At 39.8% G+C, this 22,984-nt stretch overlaps 2 protein-coding genes across 4 annotated transcripts in view; one reads left to right on the top strand and one right to left on the bottom strand.

Annotated features, from left to right (window-relative positions):
• The window catches only part of NME8 (NME/NM23 family member 8), a 28,121-nt gene extending 27,743 nt beyond the window's left edge, over positions 1 to 378 (top strand). For both annotated transcript variants that reach the window (XM_058678028.1, XM_058678027.1), the window contains one exon: positions 113 to 378. In XM_058678028.1, coding sequence (XP_058534011.1) covers positions 113 to 332 — 220 coding nt within the window. In that variant the 3' untranslated portion in view covers positions 333 to 378. The remainder of the gene's footprint in view (positions 1 to 112) is intronic.
• The window catches only part of SFRP4 (secreted frizzled related protein 4), a 50,207-nt gene extending 30,231 nt beyond the window's left edge, over positions 1 to 19,976 (bottom strand). Inside the window, exons 1-6 of one of the 2 annotated variants that reach the window (XM_004582363.4) lie at positions 19,145 to 19,966; positions 17,893 to 17,973; positions 17,729 to 17,794; positions 15,907 to 16,105; positions 14,484 to 14,547; positions 11,330 to 12,029 (exon numbers count right to left, since the gene is read on the bottom strand). In XM_004582363.4, coding sequence (XP_004582420.2) covers positions 11,844 to 12,029; positions 14,484 to 14,547; positions 15,907 to 16,105; positions 17,729 to 17,794; positions 17,893 to 17,973; positions 19,145 to 19,589 — 1,041 coding nt within the window. In that variant the 5' untranslated portion in view covers positions 19,590 to 19,966 and the 3' untranslated portion in view covers positions 11,330 to 11,843. Of the gene's footprint in view, positions 1 to 11,329; positions 12,030 to 14,483; positions 14,548 to 15,906; positions 16,106 to 17,728; positions 17,795 to 17,892; positions 17,974 to 19,144 lie in introns of those variants that run through there. The other variant, XM_058678029.1, reaches the window with a different exon arrangement.
• Positions 19,977 to 22,984: the final 3,008 nt, after the last annotated feature.

The following is a 22,984-nucleotide window of genomic DNA, read 5'->3' as shown; positions in this document are numbered from 1 at the left end:
AGTTCACACAGCCTCCAGCCAAGCCATTAAGGCAGAATCACAAAAGGCAGAGAACACCTAGGTTCTTCAACATCAATGTCCTACACCTTCTTGAAAGCATTCTTCATTGCAGGGGTTCATCTTTGCTCCTGATTCTGACCAAGTGGAATGCTATTGCAGACTGGAGACGATTGATGGGTCCTGTAGACCCTGAGGAAGCAACACTATTGTCTCCAAACTCCCTCCGAGCCCGGTTTGGAATAAACAAGCTGCTAAATGCGGTCCACGGGGCATCCAATGTTTCTGAGGCTACAGAGGCCATCCGTAACCTGTTTGGAGACTTCATGCCCTAGAATCCAGGGAAAACTCAAGTATGTATTATGCTTGCTCTTTGACTGGTTGTGTTAATCAGGCTGAGAGGAGACCTCTCTTGAGAAGACAAAAAATGTTCTTACATTATTGAATCAAAATTTATTTCCTGCCAGAAACAATATGCTGCTTCATAACAGCCTTACACTCCCAAAGCTGAGTCTCACAGATACCAATTGGTATAGGGGATTCAAGTTGCATGGAGCCAGACTTAGGCAGCTGCACCCAAACTATAGTGCAGACAGAGCAGGTGCAACATTCTTGGATTTTTGAATCTGACTCTCAAACCATACAGTTTCACACAGTCCCTCAACTTCCCTCTATTACCTTTCTTTGAAGGGCCTGAGTCTCATTCAGCTGCCTAACAATTCTTCTCTAAGTAAATGGAAACTTGGAATCTATTAACTACCCATGGCAATGTAGGATACTATCAGCTGGCAAAAAGTTGGAATTCATGTAATATGAGGAATTTGTTTCTATCTCCTCTCCTTTTTTTCTTTTCAAGGGGTATGCTCATAAATGCATTTCTAGTTGCTAATATTGCTCTAGTTGCTGACATGAACATGACTGTAATAACATCTTGGCATGTAGAGTGTTGTCTACTCCTGCATAGGTGACGGTGAGAATCAGTTTCTAGGGCATAAAGAGAAAGCTTTGTGAAATGGACAAATGCCTCTATACCCAAATGCATACAAGTATGCAGGACATGAGTACCTTGCTTCCTTAATATTGCCATTTAGACTAAAATTTCTCCAGGTATCAGAACATTGGATCAAGATATTATACACACAAAATAATAGTAAGTTCTAGAGCAGTACTGTTTATTCTAGGACTCATGAGTCTGACTCAATTAGAGACCAAGACTACAGAATCTAGGAATATCCATTTTGGCAGAACATATACTGTATGTCTACTCAACTGCAGATTCCTGATTAATACAAAACTATATAAATAGAGATTGTTGTCATCCAAGAAATTCCAACATGATGGTTTACAAAATGGAGAGATACAGTGTCTAGTCACAGTCACCCAAGACAGTGCTTTACTAAGCATGACAGTGAAGAGTGAGTGACAGGGATGAGACCCAACAGAGGTGCTAACAGTACGGTGATAGCTTCTATTAGCAATGTGTCTTTCTTCTAACATTTGCAAATACCTCTCCCTTGTGTGGCAAAGAGAGAATTATGACAAATACAATCTTCCATTAATGTGTAATTAAGTGATGAATTAGAAGGTATATGTTGTGTGAGTATCATCTGGAGAAGGCAAGGAATGAAAACAGACTTTAAAAGCATTGGGCAGGACTTTCAAAATCTGAGACAAGGGAGCAGAAGGTTTATAAACAGTCTCATATTTGTAACTCCTGACTCTTGCGCCAAAAAATATTTTACTGCACTTTTATTACTATGTGTACTATGTTATTTCACTCAGGGCCAGTGCAGCCCAGACATGCAATAATCATTTGTTTAACTCTTGCTATATGCTGGACACTGTTGGAGTCTAGGTATACACAGTTCTTTTCCTAAAAGAACTTACGACTCTTCAGGGAAAACATGAAAGCTTTGGGCAGATGCATATAGGAAGCAGAAAGAAGGAAAATGAGATGCTAACTCTCTAGGAAAGAGGCATTGTCATAATAAAGGTAAAAGCTGTTTTAACCCTGAGTTAACATACTAACTGTGCACTTCGTGGTATGTGAAATGCTCAGATGATTTGTGGATGGCTGCACTGTGTCCATGGAACTTGAAAATAGACTACTCTGACTTTAACCCTAGAATCCAGACCATTTTCTCAGTCACTCAAGCCAGAAAGTTTTATCTTTTCTCCACCTACTTGGTAGGGTAGTAGTGACTCACAGGCAACTCCGAAGGAATGTTTGCTCTGAGACACACAAAAATACCTTGCCTAGACTCTTCCAAATATCCCTCCCCCATTGGCAGACAATCAAGCCAGTGAGGGACACATGTATTTAAAGCAGAACACAGGCCTTTCTGCCATCACAGCCCTTACATGCAATTGAGCCTTAAAGTTCTTGGGGAGATAGCAAACCAAGGTTTTTTTTGTCCTTAACATACACTATAACCATAGCACAAATCCTAGAACTCTATTGGTTCCCAGCCACTCCCCCATCCACACTCCTCCCTTTCCCCTCTAGCCCTCTGCAGACTTCTGGGTAAAGAGCTCCCTTTGGTTTGAGTAGCAGTTCTGAATCCTTAAAACAGTTGCAGGGGTGGGCAGGAGGTGTAATTACTCCCAACTTAGTTTCTTGAAACTTGCTCAAGAGTTGGTTCATTAACATGTTGCTTTGTAAATCCTCATTGATCACTCACTTCCTAAATCAGGCAGCCTAGCTAAAAAACAAAGCATTTTTGAGACTCTGGGACTTTTATGCAAATCTCCAACACAGAAACCCATTAAACTAAGCATAAAGCATGACCATTTATTTTCTGGCATGTATTCTTTCTTTCCTAGAGCTTGGAGAAGATGTCCATGTCAACGTATAATCATGTGGTTGTCTGGGATGAGTAACATGAAAAGACTTTTTGTTTTTGGAGGAAAATTCATTTCAACATGAAAAAAAATGTGGGGTAAAGCACAATAACAATAAAAATGCAAACTTCTAATAAATCTCAAGGCTATTTTCTCTGTCTTCAAGAAGGAATTTAAGTTGGTTTATATAAACGCATAAAAGATGCCACAGAATAATTGGAGAAGAAAGGAAGATGAAATACAGAGAGAAAGCAGCAGGAGAGATCCTAAGAAGCAAAGAGCACAGGTATATGCAAAATGCATTTCATGAATCTCTGTGCTTGCTTACACATTTATTTAAAAATGGTTTTGGACTCCAAACTTCCTAGGAGACAACTCTGAGAAGGTGTCACACAGACTATTCGTATGATTTGTAGTGTCAATACAAGACTGTACAGGCTATTTTCCTGGCATAATGAAGGTAAGATAGTGCACATATCCCAGGGATAGAAGACCATAATGAACAACTATTTGAGGGTTTTGTGCCTCTGCAACAAAATGTCCTTAAGTTCCTAACCAGGGTTATGTGCAATTTTCAGCATGCTAGCTAACATTACACCAAAGGGTACATTTTGGATTGTGAGAGAGAATGATGTGTGATTTCATTTCCATTCTAGTTTCTAAACACTAACATTAATGATGTTAAGATTTTCACAAGCCTTGACTCTTTAGTGTGACACATTTTCACCTCAAATTTTGAGTACACCAATCCAATATTCGAGAAGTTTGCTTATAAAACCACTGAACTATACAGAGCAAAGCAGCTTTCCATTTGTCTTCAAAGAATTTCTTAGTTTTTTTTTTTTTCAACTAAAGCAAATAAATTATTTGCTTCCTTTTGGCTAGATAGAGAAATAAGTAGAAAGAAGAAAATTCTCACCTTCCTCACTTCCTTCACTTTTGTCCACTCTGTCAAATGAATGAAATTATCTGCTATTTTATATGGGCAGAGTGTGTGTGGGTATTTATAATGTGACAGTGTTATGTGGCAAACCATTACTGTTTGAAGAATGATTCAGAATTTAAAATGTATTAAAACTCTCTCAGGAGTACTATCCTATTGTACCAGCAGATGGCACAATGCACTCAGTTGTGTATTTGTGCTCCTGTTAGTTGCAAGACATCTAAGGCTGCTTTTTGTTTGCTTGTTTTCTCTTTTTTGGTAACTGGAGGTAAGTATTGAGAAATCTAATAATCAATGTCCAAAGAGATGAATTCCATTCAACTTTAATTTGTGGTAGTGTGGCTCTTGGAAGGATTGAGCTTGATAGGGCTCATCACATCAACACAAGACAGCCTTATGTGGATTAGGGTTGGCACTATTTAAAACTGTCTCCTTATTCTGGGCAGAAGCAAGATTAGAACAGTTTACCAAATCCTCAGAATACAAGCTAAGTGGGTCAGTCAAATTTAACTAGGTTACTAAGGGGGAGAATGCAGATCCTGGATCATTACGGCCAAAACAAGTGAGGACAACAAAATCAATCAATGTACCTGGAGTTCTCTACTAATATTTATAAGATGGAAAGCCAGACATGATGTTGGGGATGTGACTTCAAATACACAGACAAACTTAAAACTTAGAAAGTTGATCTGTGTGGGAACGACCTCTCCTCCTACAGCCAGACAGAGCTGGAGGTAAAGTCTGAGTCTTCGCTAATTTTCTGGATAGGATAGTCCTCTTCCTTCATTCCTGGCTTTGTCATGGACCTCAACTCTGAAGACATCTCTTTGATGCAGTCACTCATTCCTTCCTGCTCTCAGCCATGTCAGGACACCTGAAGCTCTCTGGACTGGAGCCCAATGCTTTCCAGCACCTGTTTTCTTGGATTCTGCTTCTGTCAGCAGTGCCTTGCAGAAAATGGACAGGTTCCGTTGAACATACTGTGTTCTATTTTATAGCTGTTCTGCTGGACTCTCTCAGTGCCTTCTCTGACCACTGGAGTGCATCTCCTGACACAGATGCATGCTTGGATGATGTCAGAATTCACACATTCATTGGAAGTCATGTCGGATGATCTCCAAAGTTAGACTTTTTATAGTATCAGTAAGGGGAGAATGTTGACTCAGTAATTGCCCATGTGATTTTCAGCTGATAAGATATTTTAGTAGCATAATTGCTGAAGTTATTAAAAATGTAAACATGTTAATGATTTTTTTGTTTGTTTTTAAATCCACCAGTTTTGGGCAGTGATGGTTTCTAGATTTTCTTTGGTAGCATGGAGGTATTTTGTTCATATTACCATCTTGGCTTAACCTCAGTTTTTCACAGATATATACTTTACAATTAACAACTTAGATTTATGCTTCTACTGTCTGAATATATAAAGCCAACATTACACAGGAAAGGCGTAGCTACTATTATCAAAGACCTCTTTAAATACATTTTCTCTCACATTAACACTTTACTTAAGTAGACACCTAAATATTATAACGTTTGAAGTTGTGATCAGTATATACTCCCTGTAATACATTTGAATAGAAAAGAGAAAACTCTTAAAGGATTGGGGGTTCAAAATGTGTATTGATATGAACTACAGAAATTGATAGCCATTTTGTCGCTTGATATACTTCATAGATTGTGCTGAAAAATACATAAGTTAGTTATGATATTTCTGTAATTATTACACTATGATGAGCATGAGAATGCAAATCACAGACGTCCAAGCACAGAGGCCCCAGAATTCTAGCTGATGACCTCTGAAATCCATTTTCTTTGCACCAAAGCCATGCTCCTCAGGGGTAGCTGTCAGCTGGTGATTGAGTGCCACAAAATCTGTTAGACAGAATTGTCTTTGGGAAATGAGACTTGTTGAAGGATGACTTTGGCTCAAGGACTCTGCAGTCGGCCTTGCCAAAGATTCCTTAGACATCTCAGTCGTTTTAAACACTCAGGCATACCCTTCCTTCTCCCTCCTCTCCTATCTTCAGGTTCGTCATGAACTATGCTCTAACAACATCTAGTGCTACCCATTCCCCTTCTTCTCACAGGTATTTCCTCGAACAGAATTCTTACAAATTCACATCTGCCTTGGCAGTTGCCTTTTGGAGGCTCCAGATTAACACAGTGTGAAGGGAGCAGTTTCAAATTTTCATATCTACATGACTATAAACCACATTTCTCTTTGAAAATACTTCCAAGTGCCTCGTAATTACAAAAAAAAATGTTCATCAGACAAAACACAGAAAACATTTATGTCTTGCATTCTTTTGTGCTCATTTTTCTTTCTGGTCTTGAGAATTCAATAATAGTGGAAAATTATTTGAGTCACAAAAAAAAATCCACTTTACTCCAGCATACTTTAGAAACCATTTAGGAAACAATGATCAAGATTAGCATACATCAGATTGTAGCCAGAAGTAGCATATTTTTTCTCTTAACTGTTCTTTCTGTGGTGATAAATGAATATTCTTTTAATATTCCAGGCTTGGGTTATTGTACTTCATCCTGGGAAATTAAAATTCTAGAATCCTGGGTGCCTAGATGTCTTTCTTGACAGGGGAAGGGCAACAGAGAAACTCTCACATCTTTCTCCAGCAAGGAAGATTATTATCCATCAACTTTTACATTCCATCAGTCCAAATATTATTAATTTAAAACTGGTGATCGTAGTAAGCAGAACCTTCTGGGAAAATGCCTCCCTTCCTTTCTACCCAGAAACTGAGTCTCCCTACCACCATCGCCACCGCCCCCCCCCCCCGCCCAATTCTCTCAAGCTAGGACAAATCAGCAGGCTTTAACATAACGACACAACAGATAGTCTTACAGGCACCCAGAGACAGAAATTAAAATGATCAGATGGCATATGCCTGGAACTGAAAAGTAAGAAAAATTTCACTTATATAAGTTCTCACATATCTCAAAAGAAGATTGGGCTGAAAGAAAGTCCCCTGCCATTTCTGCTATATTCTAAATCTTCATTTTTTTAGTTAGCCAGCTGTATCCTTAAATTTGATTAACTTGAAAAAACAGAAGAGGTGGCCAAGGCTTTTCCCAACAGTCAGTATCTATCCACCCATCATTTATGTTTTGTCTATATGTATGTATGTATGTATGCATGTTTTTATCTACATGTAACCAGCCATTTAACCAGCCATCGACTATCTTCCTTTGTGGTAACGATCCTTCATTTCCCAGTTTCCTGGAGCATAAGCACTGTTGATAATACTGTCAGCTGATACGGCAGATAAAGGAGGAAATTTCTGTTGCTATCTCAAATTGCCAGAGACTAGATACTTTGTAAGGATCAAAGATGTATTTATCTCACAATTTTGTAGATTGACAGTACAAGATCAGGCAACCTAATGGTCCACCCTGTGTTGAAGATCTCATGGTAGGTAGTATCATTATGTGAACGAGTGTAAAATGGAGAAATCACATGGCAAAATTGGAAGGCAGAAACTAGGCAGGGAGAAGTCTTACTTTTTTTTTCTTTTTAGTAACAAACTACCAATGCACAACCAGAGAACTATATTAATTCCTTAGGAGAGGAATTAATTAAATGCTGTTGGGACAATTGGATAGCAGCCTGCAAAGGTAAGAAGCAACACCCCCACATGTCACCTCATATAAAAATCAGCCTAAATGGATCAAAGATTCAAATCAGCACCCAGAAACCATAAAGCTATTAAAAGAAAACAAAGGAAGAACTCTCCAAGATACAAAAATGGGGAAAGACATCTTAAAGATGACACCAAAAAACAAAGTAAACAAGTGGGACTATATAAAGCTGAGATGCTTCTGTGCAGCATATAAAATGATCAACAAGTCAAAAAATGATCAACAAGTCAAAGAAGCAACAAACAGAATGGGAGAAAATTGTTGCACAGTACACAACTGATTAGGGACTAATATCCAGGATTTACAAAGAGCTTCAGAAACCCAGTGACAGTTAAAAAAAAAAAGACAAAAAACCCTATAAAGAAATGGACAAAGGAAATGAACAGACATTTTTTCAAAAGAACAAATTCAAATGGCTAATTGACATATGAAAAGATGCTTGGACTCCCTGGCAGTCAGGGAGATACAAATGAAAACCCCATTGACATTCCACCTAACTCCAATGAGATTGGCTTATATTCGAACACCACCAACAACACCTGTGCAGAGAAAGGTACCCTTCTTTGCTGTTGGTGGGAGTGTAGGCTAGTACAACCACTATGGAAATCAGTATTGAGAGTGCTTAGAGAACCCCAGAAAAACCTGCCATATTACCCAGTTATCCCACTCGTAGGAATATATCCAAAGGAAATGAAAACTGCCTATGAGAAAGGGATCTGAATCCTATGTTTACAGCAGCACAATCTACACTACCAAAGGCATGAAAACAACCCAAAGAGGAAACTGTGGTACATCTACTCCATGGAATACTACTCAGTCATTAAAAGGAATGAAATGATACCATTTGCAACCAAATGGTTCCAACTAGAACCATTATGCTTAGTAAAATCAATCAATCCCAAAATGACAAATACTGTATGTCCTTTCTGATATAAGGCAACCTTCATGCAAATTATAAGATCAATAGCCCTTTCAATACTGTTTTACTTACATGTCATGGGTTTTGATATTTTTGTTTTTATTTTCATTTCTACAAAGTAGTTTCTCTTACTAAATTCTTCATTGACTCATAAATCACACAGTAGCATCATTTTCTCCAAGAAGCTTTTTTGGTTTTCATTTCTTCATCAACACATTGGTTATTCAATAGCATATTAGCATATTCCATGGTGCTGTAAATTTTTTTAAACTTTATTCCTGTTTGACTTTGTTTTATGGCTTCTCACTTAAGGCAATGTATAGTAACTATGGACTGACAATGTCAGGACACACTTGGATAGCAAAACGATTGACTTGTGACTGCTTAGGAAGGACTATACTATTGTAATAATATGGGGAAAATAAGTTGTGAGGAGGGGCTCTCGGGAGGGAGTAAGGAAAATCCCAGAGCCTATGGGATTGTATCATAAAATTAAAAATAAAAAGGAAGGAAAAAATAGAAAAAGAATCCCCATCACAGGGGAAAAAAAGAAAGAATGCCTCCAAATGTATTATCTGATACATACTGAGATAAGAGTAACTACTGTGACTACTATGAAAACCCTGTATTTCCTGTCATGGTACATAACAATAAAATGTACCACTAGTCTAAAAAAAGCAAAACAAACTATTCATGCACAAGCAGAGAATTACATTAATCCCTTAAGAGAGTGGCGCCCTCAATGACTAGCCAGCATCTTATAGACCATACTTTTTACACTTTCTACCACCTCAAAACTGCGGTATTTGGGGCCGAGGCCACAGAATGTGGAACCCTGCATCACAAATTTTATACAAGCCAAAGCATTAGCCTTGATTAAGAAGGTTTAACTGATTTTTAAAATATGGTTAAAAAGAAGAACACTAAAAAAAGGGGACTGGAAAATCAATACCTTCACTCACCTATGTTTCAAGCATTCTGAAGCACCACTGATAACACAATCATAAACTCTTGAGGAGCCTAATCCTTCTTCTAACAATGCTATTTAAACAAACTAATCTCAAGTGACAAATTAAAGATGTGAACACATATCTGGCTATTAAATGCTTATGCAGTTATTCAATATGCTCAGTTAAGAAAATATCCAAATCCCCAAAAGCGTTTGTTGAGTAGTGTACAACACAGACCATGACAAATGGTGCAGTATCTGGTTTAAGTGAAACTAATATCAATAAAGGGCCAAAGGAAGGAAATAAGATATGAAACAGGGAGTTTTCAGCCATTCACTTTCACTTTTTCAAAACATGAGCTAAATGTATAGGGAGCTTCTAGACAATTATATGCCAAAATACAAGTGATAGGTGTATAGTTGTGAGTGGGAAATGACATGATTTTAATTCTGGTATTTTTTATTTTGTGCATTGATTGAATATCTTTACTTTGAACGATTTATGGAACAAGATTACATTTTTAATATTAACAGCCCAAGAAGCATTTTTAAAAGAAATGCTCCCAGTTGTACAAAATTATAAAATTAGCTGATATAAAAATATTATAAAATAATTTTTTATCAAAGCATCCTGATTCCTAAATAGTTACCACATCAGAGATATACTTCACCTCTTCCCCATATATTTGTATTTATAATCTATCACATTTATTTAAGTAAAGAAAAGCAAATTATTGGTGCTTACACGGAAGCCACTCTAGGACCTATATCCTCAGTTGGTACCAATGCTCATTTCCAGCTTTTTCATAATAAATACTCAAAAAGTGTTCTGGTTTATCTTTCACTGACTAAACTGAAAAAAATAAATGAGCCTCAATCAGGAAAGTTCGTGTGTAATAACCATTATATAACTTCAGGTAAGTCTTTGATGGATGCATTCGTTAAGTTTGCACAGTTATCTCCAAACACTTATCATAACAAGTTTTGCATTTCACCTTTTTTTAAAAAAAGATATCTTTCCCTGCATTTCTGTGAAAAGTTTCCACTTGAACTTTCCCACATTCTCAAGAATTCCTACTGTGTTAAGAAGTTAAAACAGGCCACCAGTGTCTTCCAGGAGTCTGTCCAAGATGGTTGAGTTTGGATACTATCTAAAGTATTTGTCTGACTATCCCTATGGATCAAGGATTTTGGCCTTTATACAGCAGGATCACACATATTTCTGACATAGGCTGATACACAAGATTTTTAAAACTTCTGCCACTCAAGGGTAACAATGTAGGCAGAACAAAGCATTCAGGAGGAGGTGAGTGCACACAACAGCATCTACATTAGCCTAGTTTCTTCACTCTCTCCTTACTTCCATGTCCCCATGACTACAGAGATGACATTAAATCATGTATTTCATTATCTTATGTGCAATCAGTATGTAACTTATTGTTCATTTGAAAAATAAAGATGACTGCATATCTAAAGAGGAGTTAGTCTTGAGCTTTCTAGAGCATTCTGCCATCTCTGTGCATAGTGGATGGACAGGGGGTCTCAGCCTCTTCCCCCAGGTGCAGAGTCGATGAGTAAGAGTCAGTGTTGGTGTTGCAGCCCTCTCACCACAGCCCCATAGACATTCTGTGAGCACCAGAAATCAGCAAAGAGAATATTCTTTCAGGCTTGGTGATATTAACTCCAGGATGTCCCTGGAAGTTGAGGTGAATGACACACCTCTCCTGTTGTGGATGTGAAATACATGAGAATTGACTAACTGATGCCCAAATTATAATGAGACAAATTCACAGTTCCTGGTACTACTAATGGCAAGAAGCAACTGATCATAAGAAAGATCACATTCTCTTCATCATGGCACAAGGTCCAAAGAACAAGAATCCAGATATGATCTGTCTGCTTCTCTTTTTTATTTATGTATTACTATTGCTATTTTAATTTTTAGAGTTTCTAGCTAAAAATAGAGCAGAAAGTCATCTTTGTAAAAAAAAATAAAGAAAACACATAAACATTACACTTTTCCACATCCTCCTTCATCACAAAACTCTTCTTGTAGACGAAAAACACATAAAGCTCTTTTTACATGATTTGCTCTTATTCCTCGGAAGCATTTTATCTTCTATTACATTTTCAGATATTGCTAACATTTTAATAAATCAACAGAAATAAAAATATTATTAACCATTAAGGGTTTTGTTTGAAACACAGCATTCATTTCATAATGTATGTCCTAGGCCGAACTGTAAGAACTTTTCCCCGAATATCATTCAGAGTACATACACACAGGCTACTCAGGATGTACTAGGCATTTTCCACCAGCTTTACTTAATCCTTCAATTCCAAAGGCAAACTACCATGATGGCTGTTAAGTCACTCTGTGATGTCTTAGACAGAAAAAGTGAAGCACAATGCTAAGAAAATTGCTGCAAGATGTGTCTACACAGAGTGCTGCAGGGAGGCGTTAGGGCTAGGGGTGTGTTCCAGGCAATGCCTGGCCTCATCCTGGAAGGAGATCGCCATTCTGGAAGGTAGTTAGCTCACACTCTCTTTGGGGTTTTTCTCTTTTGAGTACTCCTAGTCTTAATGTTCTTCTTGGTGTTGGCTGGTTTAGGAGCAGGTGGCTTTCCCTTTGGTTTGGGGGGATGACTACGGCTGGTGCGCCCGGTGGTTTGCTTCTTGTCTTGGATTGTTCTCTGCTGTTCCTGCAGCCTCTCTTCCCACTGCTGGGAGGCAATTTGTACACATGAGTGTCAAATACATCCCACACACCTTTATTCTGTTAAACCAACAACAGAATGTATCAGTGTGTTTAATCATTGTTTGAGAGACAGAGAAACAGAGACAGAGAGCTCTCACCTACTGGTTCACTGCCCAAATGCCACTCCCACAGTGGCTAGGATTGGGGGCCTGGTTGAAGCCAAGAACTAAGGACTCAATCCAGATTTCCCACAAAGATGGCAGGCCCTCAACTACTTTAGTTGTCTATTACTGCCTGCCATGGTCTGCACAGGTGAGAAACTGAAGTCAGCATCTGTACCTGAGGACAGAACTCTGAAATGGCAAGTATCTCGCTAGCCTGCTAACTACTGGGCCAAGTATATACTCTAGTGCAAATTCTTACATCACCATTATAGACTAACAGTGGAAACATTACCATAAACAGCAACACTCTCTCAAGTACTCAAAATGTACAGGGTGATTTGGAAAATGTTCTATATATGATAAAGTCATGACACATGTTCATTCCATTGATGCACACAACAGTGTTTCTCATTAGACACCAATTTCATGACTAGCCCACAAGCACAAAGAGGTTATTTGCAGATGGTTACACAGCTTATGTATCACACTCAAGATTCAAATCCATTCATCAAAGCTCTAGAACCCAATGCCCTCCCTGCGTTTTTGATCACCAGCCCTACAATGCACCATTTCCCATACAGCAAAGCCTCTAAAAAGACTGTGAAATGACTAACAGCAAACATTCACCCAGCCTCACTAACAAGTCAGAAATTTCTTATCCCACATTTGTTCATTAAATTCTCCAACATCCAAAGATGGACGTTCAACTATATGTACTCCAACAGTCCCCTTTTCCCACAAAGAACATGCCTTTCCTAAGATTTTCAGTGGATCCCTGAAACCACGAACAGTTACAAAACCTATGTACACTAAGATTTTTCCTGCACATATATACATGTGGTAAGGTTAGTTTCCAGATTAGTGATGAGCAAAAACAGCATGTTCATATAAAATTAATATAACAACATAATTAAAATACATGAACATGGTCTTTCTCTTTATCCCTTTCTCAAAACATTTTATTTTATTTTCTGAAACAGGAGGTAAGAAACTGATTATGAGGGTGGGGATTAGTGTAATGTGCTGAAGCATCAGTTATGCAGATAACAGGGACATGAGTCATTCTAGATAATCAGTTGCCTTGACAGTAGATTTATTCTGTAGAAATCTCATGGAAGAAACAGTTGAAAAACTCAGCCTACTTGAACAGATACCACTTTCCACTGTAATACATGCTTCTGCTTCGTTAGAATATGTGAGTATTTCATTCAGCAAAAGTTTGAACACAACTTTCGGTCAGAGGTAGTTCTAAGGGAAAAGAAAACAAACTCCTACCCTCCTAGGTACAATCCAATTGTGTTTTAAAACAACAAATCCATTCCTATGTGTTGCTTTTGTTCAGTAGTATTTTCCAGTTCTCTCCCACACATATTGGAATGCTTGCTGGCAAAGCAAAGTGTTCACATAGCTTTGATTCCTAACGCCGTCATGCCTCTCAACAGTTTTGGAAATTTAGAATCCATTCTCCATTCATGCCTCTAACTCTCCTGTAGTCATGAGAAATCAAGTAACCCAGCCTGCTAGCATTTTCTGTCTCGTACCACTCAACACGATCCTCAGCTTTAACACAGTTGTGTTTCGCCATGTTCAGAAGTGAAATGGGTTGGGGAGGCTATGGTAGATTTACGTTCTCCATAAGTCAATGATTAATACTTCCTAATGCCTCATCCAACAATTTTTATTCATAAAAACTAACAGAATACTAAAGTAGCAGTACCTTTGGTGACAGGAAAAACCTACGTCTTCCTAAATGTACCTAAATACATTTTCAGCAGATGGGCTACTTTAAAATTTCAAATTCATCACCTGATATTGTTAGTTCACACTATAATTTTACACTTTTGGATGAAGAATTATTTTACTTCTGCTCATTGAATTATCAGTATCATGTTACCATTAAAATCAGATTTAAGAGTGTGCTGTGTACAACAGTTAATCAGTTAATCAGTTCTAGAGAGGCATTGACATTCCTCCAAATATTAATTTTAATCTAAATGAATATTAATTGTTTCAGGATCACATTATCTGCTAAAAAATTAAATATAGCACAATAAACAAAAGTACTTTAGTTTGGAATATATATTACAGTACTATATATATATAGAATACAAATATATAACCTTGGAATTTAAATGGCAGATTTATGATTAAAGTGACAATTGTTACAGTCTTATCTACTCCAAAGACAAATACTGTTGCTATTTATGGCTCTTATGAGAGCTTGGGTATGAGAGAAAATGAAGACTTCTCAAATTCTATAGAACTTCCTTCTATTCATTTATACTTGTATGTACATTTTTGCTAATGATACTTACTATGGATCTTTTACTAAGTTGGTCTCTCCACTTTTCAACTAAACAATTTTCAAGAAGCATCATTCTGGAAAAAAAATTACCCGAATAAGCATCACTTAGTTATGTAAGCAGAAAGTTTTCAAGTAAAGTATTTTTAAATTTCTTCCCATAATTGCCACATCTTTCATTTGTATATTTTGTTCATATTTTCTCACAATCTCCTTTGTACCTCTATTTACACATATGTACAGATAGATTACATTATACTATATATTTAGATCACACTGCATATTTCCTTTTATAATTGTATTATTTGCTTATGTAATTAGAGCAAAAACTTCAAAGATCAGTGTGATGTAGCATAATATTACAACTGTGGATATTCAAAATATATTTAGCCTCTCCTCCACTGCTGTACTCCCCTTTTTACTAATCCCTGGAAATGGGATAGAACCTCAGCTGAACTGGGCACAGCAGCAGTGACATGCACCAAACAAGAGACGAGCCCCCAAACACTGACTTGCTTCTTTGGAGTAACAGGATTTAAGTGGAGGAATGGCTTTAAGCTGTGAATGCAAAGCACCTCATGCACAGTACAAGGAGGTCTACAGGTAGTGATGGAAAACAGCACCAAGAATTCAAGCGAGGCTAGATACAAAACATGTTTTTGTTTTTTTTTTGGAGGCACAGAAGCTTGAGTTGTATACAGAAGAAACAGAAGATACCAGGGTATGACTGTGTTAGCTTGAATGAGTTCATTGGAGAAGTAAATTGCATAAGTTATGAACTCATACTAGAACCAGGATGCAGAGTTCGTCTGTGCTGTAAGGAACATACCAATGTATAAAGGAATGTCAAGGGGAGTATCACACAGTGGCTCACACTCCTGGAGAGATACACATGTATATGTGTGTATGTGTGAATCATTCAGTTATTTGTTCACACCTTACTTATGAATAAAAGATCCAATGTTTTCTAGACTAAAATTGTCTGAAGGATTTGAAAAGAATTGCTCTTTCTCAAAGGAATTCATTTGCCTTGACACTTTGGAAATCATTTAGTAAATTCTGAAATTGATTGGTAGAGATTCTATTCAAATATTTGTATGTCTGTTTTACACTCACTTTTGAGGATTTCATAGATATTTAGGATATATGGCATTCCATCAGAAGTTCTGATTAAAACCACATTCTTTTTTTTTGTGCTCATAGTTATTTTTTTTAATTATTTATTATTTAACTTCAGTAATTACATTGTATTATGTGACACAGTTACATAGATACTTGGGTTCTCCCCACCCCTCCCCAAACCCTCCCACCATGGTGGATTCCTCCACCTTGTTGCATAACCACACCATTTTGTCCTGTATCTTTAAACAGAGACTGTTAACTAAGATTCAGTTTGCATAAGCAGTGTGCATTTCTTGTTATTGCGTCACACCTACCTTGAGCGCCACTCATAACACATGATGAGAACATCTTGATGCGGTAGGATATGGGGACACTGACAGGAAGAATTTGTAACCAGTGGGACTTGAGTTCGAGGGATGGGTGATGAGGATTTGAAGATCTCTTTTACATCCACCACTGTTGTCACTTCATTGCAGCCAGTCCTCTGCACAGCTTTTATTTTGGCATGAATAACTGCAATTTAAAAATTGATATAAGTGTTGTTGTAGAATTTAGGCATTTAGGGGAAAATCAGGAACGGTGTATCTGTTCCACCTGCAAGATAAAAAAATCTGGCTTTAGTCTGATCTGTATAATCAGTGAAGATGCCACATAAACATTTATGTGTTTATATTTCCTCTTGTGGCAATGGGAAGTGAGAATCACAGTCTTAGATTCAAAAGCCTCCTCTGATACTTGAACTTGATATTTCAGTTCCACAAAGTCATTGGAGGCATGATATTTTAAAATTGGAATATGTTTATGAGGATTAATATTCTCAAATGTTTTAATCTCACAAACTGACAGAGTGACAACTCTGGGGAAGAGATGTGGAACTCTCATTTCAGGTGGTCAGGAATGTCGGTGTCTCTGACCTAGTTTTCAATCCTGGCTTCTTTGGTCCCCTGATAATTCTGCTTGTCAGGGAGTTGTAATCAGCCTAATTTGGTTTTGTCTTGGATTCCATCCTACCAAGCTGGCTTCAAAAGCAGCCAGAACACTTGAATAGAAAATTATTTCACCATCAAGATAGTTCCAAGGACAGGCCACTCCAGGGGACAGTGTGACAAGCAGATTGGCATCCAAAGTTGGGTCTTGCAAGGAATCCAGCAGAACAGATGTAGTCAGTGTCTACACAGAACAGATTTTAAAGAAAAACTACTGAAAGAGATAATGTATTTTTGGGTTGTTTAGTTATCTACATTGACTATGGTTTTCAAACCTGACAGCTAAACTTAGAAGTGATTCCATTAAATTTTTACATTGCTATGCCATTCCTGTTCCACAATTGATACACAATGTACAATTTCTTAGGGATATAAAATTCCAGCTTTTGGATATGTAAACTAAGCAAATATACTCAACACATTTCCCCAAAACAGTTTTCTATTATTTCAGTGGATATAACTTAAAGATAAAATACAAAATAACCCCAATAAAAGTTTTAAAAACACATAGTTTTAATTAAATAACTCTCAAACAATGACAGGAAAATTGAAATTCTTTAAAATAGCATGGTTGACTTATTTTTTGAAAAAAAGGTAAACATTTTTTTTTTCTTAATGAGAAAGGAGGACATTTAAACTCTTTCAGTTCTGCAGCCATAGGGTCTGGTAAGTAACACATTTCCCTCACAATTTCTTTAAGAAACTAAATGTTTGTGGTTATTTTTAAGTAAAGCATTACATGTATGTTCTCAGTTTTCTGAGTCTCTAGGTCTTCAGTTTCAGGCCCTGAGATAAAGAAATCCACAGATCATTCTCTCATCCTTCTTGCCACTCAAGGTCCTTTGGCTGAGCTGTGCTTCCCACCTAGACAACCAGGATTAAGGTGTTAAACTTGTTACCTACTCTGCTTACCAACTGGGTACTTCACTTGGTCCTTACCTGATTTGCCCAGAAAAGCAACCAGTTTCACAATTGGTACTCTGCAGTTTGGAACCCACAGAAATGACTAAAAGAAAAAAAAGTCAACAATAGCGGCTCTCTTTCTTGCCACGTGATCATCAGTCTGGCTGGAACAGAGACAACAGCACCACAGTTTTGGTTTGGTGCCATGCCAAGTCTCAGAAGCAACCCGCTTTCCCAGCCAACTTACCATAACTGTAGTTCTTGCTCAAATATGTTGCCAAGGTTGGCTTGACTTTTTTGCACTTGCATCGATCTAGAAAAGGTAGAAGAGAGGCCAAGAGGTTAGAAAAGGGTACAGAAATCCTTCTGGGGAGGCAAAGGAGAGGAAGCTGTGCGAAAGGGATGACATACCAGGGCTGAGGCGCTTGCAGTCAACATCAAGAGGCCGCTCCTGTACCATCATATCTGGAGTGATGTCTATCCACTTGACATCTGCAAGACAAAAAGTGCCACACTGGCATGCTTGGAGATGGGAAACAAGACACCAGCTGATAATGCACACCACTACAGCATCACCAGGGAACAGTATTTGAGAATTAAGATGCTATGTGACGGTAAAGTCTTACAGGTGACTCAGCCCATCCAAGTGTAAGTTGGTGTGAATGTACATCTAGTTAACTTAGCTGGTACACAAAGTCAACCTGAGTAGATCACAGCCATCTTTCCCAAAGTGAACTGAAGATGTTAATGGTCCAAGTGGACAGTTAAAGCTAATCAGAATAACCCGCATATGTCCAAATCAGACTTTTTTTTATTTTTCAGTGCAGTAACAGTCATCAGCTACAAAGCCAAACCCAAACAGCAACACTCAAAATCTATATAACTTAAGCAATAAATGTTTTTTTCCACCTACAAGTCTGAATTGCAGAGGAGTTTTAACTTGCCCCTTCACTTACTCTTGCTCCATGCTGAGGGCAGCACTCCAAGGTACAAATCCTCAGACTGTACCAAAACAACACTGTCATTTCTTTAAATGTGAGTCAGAGAAAGCCTGGATGGAAGAATGCAAAAACATTCTGAAGTTTCAGAAATGCATTTGAACTCACTCCTTCCTCCAAGAAAAGCAGCAAAATGATCAAAGAGAAAAGATGGAAGTGAAAACAGAGACTAGATGCCACAGGAGTTGGTTCCTGGTCAATGATCAGGAGCCTGAGGTCACAACTTTCCAGGGTGCCTAAATTTACAAACCTCAGCCTTGGCGGGAGTAACTTCGAAACAGAGAGTATTAGCACCACTCATACCCAGGATGGTTTTAAGGACAGAAAATACTTATATGGGCAATGTGCTTGTGCTCATAGATAGAGTATCATCACTTCTGCTGTGATTAGTGTTTGGGCTATTGACTGTAATTGAAAGCCTCACCGGTAGCTCCTCTATAAGTAAAATAAACCCTCCCCTTTTATTTTCTCCATGGAATAAGGTGCTCCTAATCCCAGCTCCCCCAATCCTTGTGGGAAAACCAGAGTTTTCTAGACACAAGGTCTTCCCTCACTCCTTCATTTCCTCAGGAGTGGGATGGAAGCTGAACACCTCCCACTGGCAGTCCCAGGTGTGGCCACCAGAACCTCACGTGGCACTTCCTCCATTCTTCCCCGGGCCTCACCCTCGGGGAGGTCGGTGACGATGGCCTCAGGTGAGATGCACACGCCACGGTCATAGACGGGCAGCTCGTCGCAAGCCAAGTTCTCGGGCCAGCTATGGTTGTACATCTTCATGAGTGGCTCACAGTCGTCGCGCGCACGCTGGCACACCGATTTGCATGGCTTGATGGGGTCGTGCAGGAACTCTAGCGTGCAAATGGGTGCGTACATGGCACAGAGGAAGAAGCGCAGGACCGCGCTACAGTTTACGTCCACTAGCTCCTCGTACTGCTCGATGGCCAAGATGGCATTCTCCTGTGTGCTGTGGTGCAGGTGGTTGGGCATCCGCGTGATGTTCCAGGGCATGTGCCGGCACATGGGGATGCGCACCGCCTCGCAGGGCGCGCCGCGTACACCCAGCGCCAGGCGCAGCCACAGGCATAACGCCACCAGGAGAGACAGAAGCATGGCTGGACTTCCCCACTGCGCGACACCGACAGGCAGAAAAGATGCTTTTCTTTTCGCTTCCCCCAGGTTCTCGCCGTCCCTTCTCCCAGGAAGAAGTCTTCCAGACAGCAGGAAAAATTTCACACCAGATCTCAAGCGTTCAGCAATGCGGGGTCCGGAGGTTCGGCCGCTGGTCTCCGCGGTCCGGCGCACGGAGCACCGGCAGCGCCAGTCCTCAGCCTCCAGAGCACGACCCCGCCGGGGTAGCTGCAGTCCAGGACCCCGCAGATCGTAGTGCAGCCAGCCATGGCCATTGCGAGACCCTATTTATCCCAACACCTCCCCTGACGTGGGCTCGGAACGCTCCCTTGGCAGCTGCAGGCGCAGCGCGGGCTCCCCTAGGCTGCTCCACCCCCCGACCCCTCCGTGCAGCAGCGGTGACATCATCTTCTCCAGGCCACAGCCCAGGGTTGCAATCCTGCATTCTCCCAAAGTCCCCCCCCCCTTTTTTTTCTGTCTGACTAGCCCTTTTTCTCCGTACCTAGAGTCTCTTTCTGAACATCAGATACAAGAAGGTGAAGAGAATTTCAAGAAAGAAAAAGTCACTGATCTGGGTGTCTTAAGTCCTCAGAGTTTCCCCAAGTTAAAGGCGAAAGGGAACCTTTATAGCCCTCCAGTTCTGAAACTGAAAATACTTCCCGTCTCCAGCAGGGGGCATGGGCAGTGCTGGGTGCGAGTTTCCTGGGAGGACAGTAGACATTGGCACAGAATGCTCAGCCTTTATTGCCCCGGCGTCCCCACTACCACCCGTGCAGAGTTTGTTTTTGTGGTGGTGGCTGAGAGATAATAAGTTTTGGCTTAAGTGGTTCCAGAACAGTACTTGATTTGCACTTGATTCGCTGGGGATTAACAGAATTGTTAGAGGGCAGTAGTGAAATGTTGTCTACCAACATTCCCCACTTTACATCTTCCAACTGCCTACTCTCCTCCCAGTCCAGAGTGGAACTGGGAGTCGGGAATTGGACAGACTAAGAAAACTTTGGATTCACATTCTGAGGATATTTTTTCCCCCTTCATGCAAGCAATTTCCAACCCAAGAGCCTATGATTTTTTTTTTAATGTGCTTGGAGTGTTACTTGAGTTGACTCAGAAGCTGTGAACCATGGAATGCAAGTATGCATGCTTTATTTTCTCTTTTATGGTATTCGTTTAGGAAAAGCTGCTAACACCAGTTTTCGCTCAGCTGTACACAAAAAAGGAGGTTTACTGTATCCAGTGTACACAATCTTCCAACAGGAAGGTTTCTAAGCATATATTATTGTCTAAAGATATGAGAAACAAGGAAAGATGTTCTCTGAAAGCTAATGCTTTAACACTTGGCTTAATTGGAAATCTGAATGAAATACGAGAGATACTTTTGTTTTTAAAGCTGAGACTGAAAAAGCTGGTTTAGTTTTGACCCCTCACACAGGTTAGCGATTAAACAGTTCAAGAAGCCTCAATCACATTGCTATTTATGGGACATTTGCAATGGGCAAGATATGAACCTAAGCCTTTTAAATATTGCATCTTATTTTCTGGAGGGGGCCATGAATTAAACATGATAAATTGAAAGGAGAGATGAGACAAATCAATTTCAAAATTTACCCAACAAATCTGGTCCTATTTAGAGCAGCCTAACAGTGTCTTAACGCAGCCAATAGAGAGAGGGTCTGGTTTCTGTGGAACAGATTTCAAACCCCCCAAAATGACAAACCAAGCTAATAGAATATCAAATAAGGGAAACAGCTTGGATGACATCTCAAGCCATTTCTAGCAACAAAATTCAGTAAGTCTGAAAAAGATGTTAAGCCTGTATTCCTACCAGGAAAATGAAAGCGGTAAACCACTTGTCAGTCTCTTACTGGCTCAGCAGGGCACACTTGGGGGAGGTTGAGAGATCTGCACTGGTTTAACTATACAAGTAAGAACAGAAACAGTGGGTTTCCCTGATGGCTCTGTGTGTCCTTCCAGAAGGGGCAAAGAGAGGTGCTCAGAGCTCTTGTGACTAAACTTTTGGGCCTGTAGGCGGTCTGGTTTTTCTAAAGAGGGGGCTGTTGGGGAGGGATTTATTAGCATTTTCAGCCAACTGCTCCTTCTTTTATGCCCTCCAGGGAGGCTGTTTTACTAGAAAACTTCACTTTATCTTTTACCCCAATATCTCTGAGCTGCACAAAGCTCAGTAACTGAGTAAGCTCATCTTCTTTTCAGCCTCCTATCTGCTTCTCTGGCATCCTTGAAGCGCCTGGATATCTCTAGGGCTCCTTTCTTAGCCATGCTCTCACTCTCAGCAGTCCACTCTACTCCATGTTTTCTCAAGTTCCACATTTCTGACATAGGAACCTGAGAATTCTTTGCCAAATGGCCCTTAGTTGGGTAGAAGGACAAAAACCATTCCAGAAAACACTGTTCTGGGACCACATGCCAAATCCCTGCTTGTTTGCTTCCCCAGCTCTTTCCTGGTCATTTCCACCTGAACATTCCCACAGTCTGCTCAAAGCCAATCAAGTCTAACATGAATCGATCTTTCTACCCACGCAGGACTGTTTCCAGGGGCCCAAACTAGATACCTCCTCCTCCCCCAGTCTAAATCTCTGTAATTCTCAAATCCTTTCTACCCTCTCCATTCTCTTTGCTACAGTCTTAGCTCATTGATTTCTCTCTTGAGCATCACAGTAGTAGCTTTCTCCCTCACCTCTTTGCCTTCTCTCTGGCTCTACCCATTCTTCACACCAATAGCTGAATGAACTTCCTGAGATACACCCCTAATGAGGTCCCCTCTCTAGCGAAGAATACCAGCAGCCAGGATATTCTTCTGGGTCTCATAAAAGTGTGTAGGGTCCCCAGGCTTTGGGCCATTCTCAACTGCTTTCCCAGACCACAGGCAGGTAGCTGGACAGGAAGTGGAGCAGTCAGGACTTGAACAAGCACCCATAAAGTATCCCAGCACTTGCAAGGCAAGGACTTTATCCACTAGGCTACCACACTGGCCCCTTAACATGGCTTTTAAGTCCCCCTCCCTTTCCCCCTCACTCCCACTAGTGATCTGGCTCCAGATTATTCTGTAGTCTTGGAAGTAACTTCAACACTGCACCCATTTTCCCTTATCCTCATGTCCTTCCTTCTTCCATCTCACCTGGCCACTCCTCTCCCTGACACCATACACAAATGAAATGAAGTTATAAACTTGACAAGAAGGCTCTTAATAAGTTGTCTTATCTTCTGACTCCACATTATGGATCCTAGTGCTACAAGCACATAAACCCAATTCACTTTCAAAGATGTTAAATCCCCAGATACACAAACCCCTAGACTAGATGTTCTGCTTGGTGGTGGGGATGGGGTTCGCAGGAAATCCCACTGTAGTGAGTGTAACT

Source organism: Ochotona princeps, chromosome 20 (genome assembly GCF_030435755.1).
Source record: "Ochotona princeps isolate mOchPri1 chromosome 20, mOchPri1.hap1, whole genome shotgun sequence".
Classification (NCBI taxonomy): Eukaryota; Metazoa; Chordata; class Mammalia; order Lagomorpha; family Ochotonidae; genus Ochotona; species Ochotona princeps.
Note: the sequence above shows the minus strand (reverse complement) of the source record. Positions and strands in the feature narration are given on the sequence as shown.